Genomic DNA, 8,005 nt, shown 5'->3' with positions numbered 1-8,005 from the left:
TGATCAATTTCAAAAACCTGATAAGTATTAATAGATATAAACAAACAGTAAGGAAAGCTAATGTATAGTATCAAATATTTTAGTAAATCACGTTGGAGAGAGACCATTTTAAACTCTGTCTTTCTGTAAGCATATCTTTGCTCTGACATACTCAATTTAATTTAAAAAAACCTCCAATTAAAGACCACAGTTCTGCAGCTGAGAACGCAACAATAGCTGACTACAGTAGCCGAATAAGAAAAGGGCAGAGGGGTGTTAAGCCTGGAAAATACTCCAGTAAATGCCAACACAGGCCAAAAATAGTGCCATATATTCTGTATAATATTATTTTTGTACACATAAATTTATGAACAAACAGATTATTGTGTAATTTTGCATAAAACTTGATTGATGCACAAAATGCCAATATTTACATACAGGCGATAATGACCTGCCCTGATAAACATGTAATGATAACTTACATAATCTACATTTACAATTTAGCTCATTTGCATACAGGTGTCATGCAAATATTTAACTTTGATTTACATACAGTTGGTTATATTGTTTTTAATTACATACCAATTGATCAGCCTGATTTACATAAAAGCATTAAATTTAAGCACATAAAAAGATATTTTTGTTTGTTTGTTTTGCACAATAATGTGCTAATCTGGAAGAATAAAAAATCTGCTTTAAATTTAATCTTAATTGTAACAAAAAACAAAAATTATACTAAATTAATTGTTATGCAATAAGGAGAAAAGAAATGTGTTATTAATGAATTAATTGATTCAATATATAAACAAACGCTAACTAAGCGGGTACAGATTAAAAAAAAAAGAATAAGAATAGTTTGTGATTTTCATGACTAAAGTAATTTTTTGCATAGAGACTGTAATGTCTATATCATACATTACGTAAATAGGTTCCCATTTGGACGCAACGCAGGCATATAAGCATAAGTGTTATTTGACCAATCGCAATTGATGGATCATCATCTGAACTGTCACTTGTGATTGGTAAACTCATTTGCATTGCTCATGCGCCTTATCTATGTGGGGACCAAACTTTAGACGAAAAAAATTGCAAAAGGTTATTTTTGTTGGTCAAATCTCAATTTTATGTATTTTTTAATTGAATTTGAATTTTGTAAAACTCCAAAAATAATAAAAAATGCTACATTGTGGGAGGTTTGTTAGCGGATAAAAAAAAGGTTTAACAATAACATAGAGATATTACATAACTTGAGTTTAACCAAAATCCAATTAATTTATGCAGGGCAAGTCATTGGCAGCAAATTGATTAAAAATTAAATTAATATAAAATGTAAATAGAAAACCTTTTAAAACCAAAGTTTTAGGAATTATGTTACTGATTTTTTAAATCAAAATTTAATATCAACTATGCTCTGTTTTAAGGACATTATTGCATGATTTAATACTCTTAGAGAATGATTAAATGATTGTTTTTAGATAGGTATATATTTGTTTTTTCTCATATGCATTCAACAGTAAGAAACTTGACAGTTATTGGATGGACTATTTTATAATTTATCATGCTTATAAACAAAGTCTCATTTGAGGCTTATGTAGTGGAGTTGAAAGAGTTGTTCTTAGTTACAACCCTGAAACTAGGTTAGGATTAGACACTGGGAGTGGAAAGCAAGCAAGTTAACTACCAGACTAGCTCCATTACAATATGTGAATGTCTAAACAATAAAGATGTGAAACCAGAGCGAGAACCAGAATCGGTCTTTAATTGGAGGCCTATATAAGTTAAGGTGTAATATGCATAAAAAAGTATTAGTGCTCTTAGAAAATTCAGTAGAGGCACTAATATAATATGACCTATTTAATAGTGTTAGTGCCTTACAGTCATCTTCAAATATAAATGTTAGTACATGAAAGGGTCCCTGTACATGTCACATGATACAATGTTGATTATATGTAAATGCATAAATTGTAAATTGTTTAACCATGTTTTGAAAGTGCAAAATCAGAACATGAATCAGTATACTGCCCACAAAGTGCATTATACGACAGCAAATATAATTAGTATAGAACATAGGTGCAAAGATTTTAAATTGCGAGATTTGATAATATTTATAGTATAAAATCTACGTTTTACCCAATCTTTAATGGTGCTGTTACGAAATTTGAAGATATTATTTCTACTCACAAAAAGGTTTAAATAGACATATGTTTAAGTTCACATTAAAAAAACCTGTTTTCATTTCAGTTACGGATACATTTTGGTTTTGTTTTGTATACAGAGTAGCATAGATGACAAAAAGTCACTTAATTGTAATCAAATCATCAAATGAATGGTTGTCCCATAGATGAGGGTGTCATAATGTTGAAATGCTATCTTATGTGCAAAACAAGAGAGGTTTTCATATAACAATGGGAAGGAAAATGGGTTGACAGTTTGTTTCCTCTCATATTTCACCATCCCATTCATACAGGAGCTCTCCTCAGTGCCGTAATTCAGAGGCATTTCACCATCCCATTCATACAGGAGCTCTCCTCAGTGCCGTAATTCAGAGGCATTTCACCATCCCATTCATACAGGGGCTCTCCTCAGTGCCGTAATTCAGAGGCATTTCACCATCCCATTCATACAGGAGCTCTCCTCAGTGCCGTAATTCAGAGGCATTTCACCATCCCATTCATACAGGAGCTCTCCTCAGTGCCGTAATTCAGAGGCATTTCACCATCCCATTCATACAGGAGCTCTCCTCAGTGCCGTAATTCAGAGGCATTTCACCATCCCATTCATACAGGAGCTCTCCTCAGTGCCGTAATTCAGAGGCATTCAGGCCCCTGGTGTAGGGACGCTATAAAGTGGCCCTCCAATGCTGGAGTTCTTTGGTGTTTTTAGCCTTTTTTGACTTATTTTTATTCCTCCAGGCCCTGCCCCTTAAGCTTCGGGCCACCTGGGTTTAACCAGTTAGTGCTAATAGCCGCCACTGCCTTTCCTAAAAGGAAAGGTGAATAGGGGCTGGGGTTCTGATTGTCATCTCCCAGAAAGCTTGCTTGTTCCCCCTGTCCCTTCCTTTGAATCTAAAGTACCTCTCCTGTAGTACAAACATAAGATTACTTTTCTTTTAAATGTAATCTATGAATCCCTTCAGTGTATTTCTTTCTATAACTATACCCTTCAAACATGTTTGTCTTAAAGCATTACAGTATCTTTACCAATCAACATTTGTAAAATTCAGTAAGAGACCTAAAGTAGTAGAATGCAATGGTCAAACACATTTTTTTGCCATAAAAAACGTACAAAAATCTTTTGATTAAAAATGTAAACACTTGTGTTAATAATTATTATCAATATAGTAATCAAATACCAATAAAGATTGCATGTAAATACTAAGATACATTTCATAAAATCTGTATTTAAAATATTGGCACAGCAAAGATGGTTGATAAATATGTAGAGAGCAATCCTATGTAGATAATTTTAGGTTTTAACAGTGAATAAAGAGTAGAATAAAATCCCTGTATGAAACTTAATTCCATTTAAGATATAAAACAACTCACACACTTAAGCAAGCATTTTTGATATACAATAAATATTTTCCCTGTTAACTTTCTTCATTACATCTCATTTTTCTCTCTGAAAACTTTTCAACCTGTTCAATCTCAAAATTTGTCCTACCAAGGCAATCTAACAACAGGACACTAAGCTCTCCTTGTCAAGTAAGAAACTCCTTTCATTTTGTGTCTAACCACGACAAATACTGTACTATGTACATATTATTTTACGTAGTGCATGGTGTCTGTTAAGGGGCATAGAAATGTCGCAGACACAGATAAACACTTTGATCTCTGGAGCTCAGCATCCTGTTGTAAGATTGCCTTGGTCGTATTGTACTAGAATTTCCAGAAACGAAGCATTTTCGTAAAGTTGGTTATATAAATAAATTTCTTGATTCTTGATCGTAGTTGATCAAAAAACCCGCTTAATTTCCAACCTAATCCGTGAATTCCAGCTAGCCGCACAAGAGAAACACAAGAGCATCCAACCACAAAATAACTGCAGAACGTTGCTTTTCATTTTGTATACATTCCAGCATCTTTTATGAGTTAATAATCATCTTTGTTGAGCGCCTATACTGTTTATGTTTGCATAGTAAGGGCTTACATTTAACAACCTTATTTATTTTGTACGTCCACAACTCCTTTTTTTAAATTCCTATTTTAAAACAATTTAAAAATGCTTTTTTTTTTATTTTGGAAGCTTAAACTTGGGTGAAGGTATTGCTTTTATAAATACATTTTTATATACACATATGTATACATTTTTATATTTTATAAATTTAAAATACAAATGACACCATAATACCATTGTATAGTAGACACAATGTATATATTTGAAATATGCATATATTTATACATTGTTTAATAAGCATTTTAATTATATAGTAATAACAATAATAATAATAATAAGCTTATATACACACAAATACATTTCATAAAAATTTGGTTTACTGTACTTTGAGAACATGAAGTGCTGTATGATTAGAATCTACCAGAGAAATCTATACATACATTTACATATACTGTACCAGTGTTTATATATATATAATTTGCATATATAATTTATCTTCTTAAATTTAATATACAAATGTACAACATAATGTCGCATAGAGTACATTAATAAATACATATTATATATTAATATAATACATATCTATACAATACTTATTACTTATGTTATGTATGTATGAATATGTAGAGATGAATAAAGCCAAACAAAGGGAAAACGTCTATACATTCAACTGACCAATGTACAGAGCTTTTTATCTGTAAAAAAAGGAAGCTTGCGCCCTCTATCGCTTCCCGCTGGATTCGCCCTTCGGCCCTGAATCTCATTTAGCCTTGATTTTAGCCATGAGCCTTAAAAATATGTCTGCTGTCAACTAACGCTTTTAAGGTATTATTATTTTCTCTTCCCTTATAAAAATTGTGGCGATGATTAACTCAAAATGAAGACTAGATGAATTTTGGAAAACACCGAAAACCCCACAGCAACCGTTGTTTTTAAAATTTAAATTGAAAAAGAATAAAATTAATTTTTAAACCAATTTGGTTTTAATCTAGTGAATTTATGTTCACCACTTTTTCTATTACACTGTTTTAACATGGGGTTTTCAACACATTCTTCTAATGTAAATATTTCAATGGACAGCAAACAAATATTTTTGTATTACCCATACTTATATATCTAAAATTACCATTGATAGCAAATCCCAAAAATATTGATTTACAAATACACAGGCCTAAAAAAATGCTCATGTTGCCCAAGCTAGGGTCAGCTAGTTCTTGTGGTAATATGAACTTTTTTTAAATTGAGTCAATTTTCTATAGCGTCCACTATTTTTAATAATTTGAAATTTTGGCTCAGTAGTAGTTTTTTTAGCACAACTACATATTTATGTGATTAGCACACAAAAAAAGTGGGAAAAAAAACAAATCAGACCATGTTTTCTTTAAATGATGTGCTTAGGCAACATAATAATTTTTTTTAAATTAATTGTTTATTAATTTCCCTTCATAAAATCTTTGTATTTGTACAAGACCTACTATACACTTAAAGGATAGGAAGAGTGCATGGTAAAATATTGAAACACGCCATTGCACAATGAGGTACTATTGCATTACACATCAGTGTTTCGTACAGAATTAAAATCAACGGTAAAATCTGGATGACCTTCTGCGAACACATCATTACTTTGTAGCAAGGACTTAGCCCCTTGAAAGTCTGTGTCATGACCCTCGGTGGGTCGTCTTGATGCGGTTGAGGAATCTAATAAATTATCGGTATACTTTGCCGTTTCATGCATAGGACTACTGTGGCTATCCACGGAAATATCAGACAATGTTGGTGACGATACGGACGTGTTGTTATCTTTGTGAATTAGGGGTGTAACAACGGGTATTGACTGCGGACGGGGACGAGAAACTCCATCAAATTCTGTTGGGGGCGAATCCACGCTGTTCGAAGTTCTAACGTACGAATGTCGTGGTCCTCCGGCAAATAACTTGGGACGGCCCGGTTGACGGTCAGGAACGGATGCGTTTGGGAAAGTCTGCAAGGAGGACATTCGTGGTAATGTAGGCTTTGGCTGTCTCTGTCTGTTTGGCAGGAGCTGTGGCGGAGACGAACGAGGTTCCTCGCGCCTCCTTAGCAATTCTAGTATAGATCCCATATCTTTGTTTATACGTCCCTCTAACCTATTAACCTGCGTTTGCAGTTCATCTAGTCTTTTTTCTATATGTGGATTAGACACGAAATCACTTACATCTTCTACTATCACATTACCCTGCGAGTCATCAGATAACAGATGATTAATTTGTTGGCTAGACGGTTTCTTGGGTTTATGGTAATGGCGAGGTGTTTGTTTAAGCAACGGCAGGGCTTCTTCTTCTTCTTCTTCCTCTTCTTCTAAATGTCTACTAGGAATCGTCACCGCATTTAACATTGAATTAACTCCAGTCAAAGCTCCTAAAATAATTAAAAATGTTTGAGTAATATCATAACAATATATTTAATGACAGATAATTCATTTTATCATGATAATATGGTTAGCAAGAGCTTGTGATAAATGTGACATTTATTTTAAGATATGCAACATTTATATAACAAATATATATAATAAAATAATAATTAATAACTTTTCTGTGCATACAATAATAATAAGAAAATATTGCATTGAGATAATATTTTAAATCAAATATCCAACAAGTAGTATGAATATATCATAATACTGTAAATAAATACATTAAACGTGTATTATTAGATCATTAATCCTCCTTTCAAGAATTGTGGATAATAAAAGAATTTAAGCCATATAATTAAAAATAATTGAATAACTTGATATAAACAGGGAATCATAAGAAATGCAATGATTAATTTAGTAATAATGAAAATCATGATTATAGTTATTAATAATGAAAGTAATTATTAATCAATTGTATAATAAGCAATGAATAATTAATAAAAAGCTTTCATTGCTATGACCTATGACCTCAGAGTGTAGGAACTATGCCGTGAGTGATTTGGATATTGAGTGGGTCCTATAGGTTATTGTAAACGAAAGATCCTTTAAATAAAAGTCATGAACACATTTTAGTAAATGTGTAAATACAAAAATAATGATCAATATTATATACTTAATGCATGAATAATGTTTATGCGAAATTCCTATTCTTATTTTTAAAAAGTAATCTTACAAAGTACTTATTTAAACTAAGAAAATAAGTTTGAACTGAAGGGTTAGAGGTTAGCCATGTATGTCAGGCACCTTATAAAGGTACTTTAAGCCATGCAGCAAGGAGGGTATGATGAGCCAAAATATGAATGCAAATCTTTATATTATTACGCAAGTATAATGTATAATGGGAAAGCATACAAATAGCGCGGGAAGCCGTTTAGCAGTAGGTACTTAACATAAACAAAATATAGAACAACAAACGTATAGGCATGCTTACAAACAAATCTATTTTGATAGCTTCCTCGATAGACTACTTTACCGTGACTTCCAATTTGGCGGATGGTCACAGAAAAACGTTCTATGCTTCAATATAAGTGGTTGCATCATGCTATAAAGCGTGCTAGCCTACTGCACTGATAAACTGCAGTAGTGAATAATGTTGGTAGAATTATTAATGAAACATGCAATAATCAAGCAATGGTATTAATGGTCTCTTTACTGCAGTTACTGCAGTACTGTAGAGAGTCCACTAGATTACTATTTCTAAAGTTTACTGAAAATTGAAAGCATGCAAACACTTTTCACAAATTTTAAAACAAAAAGAATGAAATTGTTATGAAAATGGTAAAACTAAAGTGATAATTAATGGAATATTAATGTGAATCAGTAAAATATTTTGAGAATGCTAATGGTATAAACAAATGTGCAAGTGATACTTGTGTGAGGCTCGAACCTCCAGATCACTAGCCATTAATAACAGTAGACCAGCAAGCTTGTGCCGATTCAAGCCCAAGGTAACAGCAG

The 8,005-nt window shown here is 32.3% G+C and overlaps 1 protein-coding gene across 8 annotated transcripts in view; it reads right to left on the bottom strand.

Annotated features, from left to right (window-relative positions):
- Positions 1–4,471: 4,471 nt before the first annotated feature.
- The window catches only part of LOC140055909 (voltage-gated inwardly rectifying potassium channel KCNH6-like), an 82,277-nt gene continuing 78,743 nt past the window's right edge, over positions 4,472–8,005 (bottom strand). For all 8 annotated transcript variants that reach the window (XM_072101193.1, XM_072101195.1, XM_072101200.1 and 5 more), the window contains one exon: positions 4,472–6,492. In XM_072101193.1, coding sequence (XP_071957294.1) covers positions 5,645–6,492 — 848 coding nt within the window. In that variant the 3' untranslated portion in view covers positions 4,472–5,644. The remainder of the gene's footprint in view (positions 6,493–8,005) is intronic.

Source organism: Antedon mediterranea, chromosome 1 (genome assembly GCF_964355755.1).
Source record: "Antedon mediterranea chromosome 1, ecAntMedi1.1, whole genome shotgun sequence".
In the NCBI taxonomy this organism is placed as follows: Eukaryota; Metazoa; Echinodermata; class Crinoidea; order Comatulida; family Antedonidae; genus Antedon; species Antedon mediterranea.
Note: the sequence above shows the minus strand (reverse complement) of the source record. Positions and strands in the feature narration are given on the sequence as shown.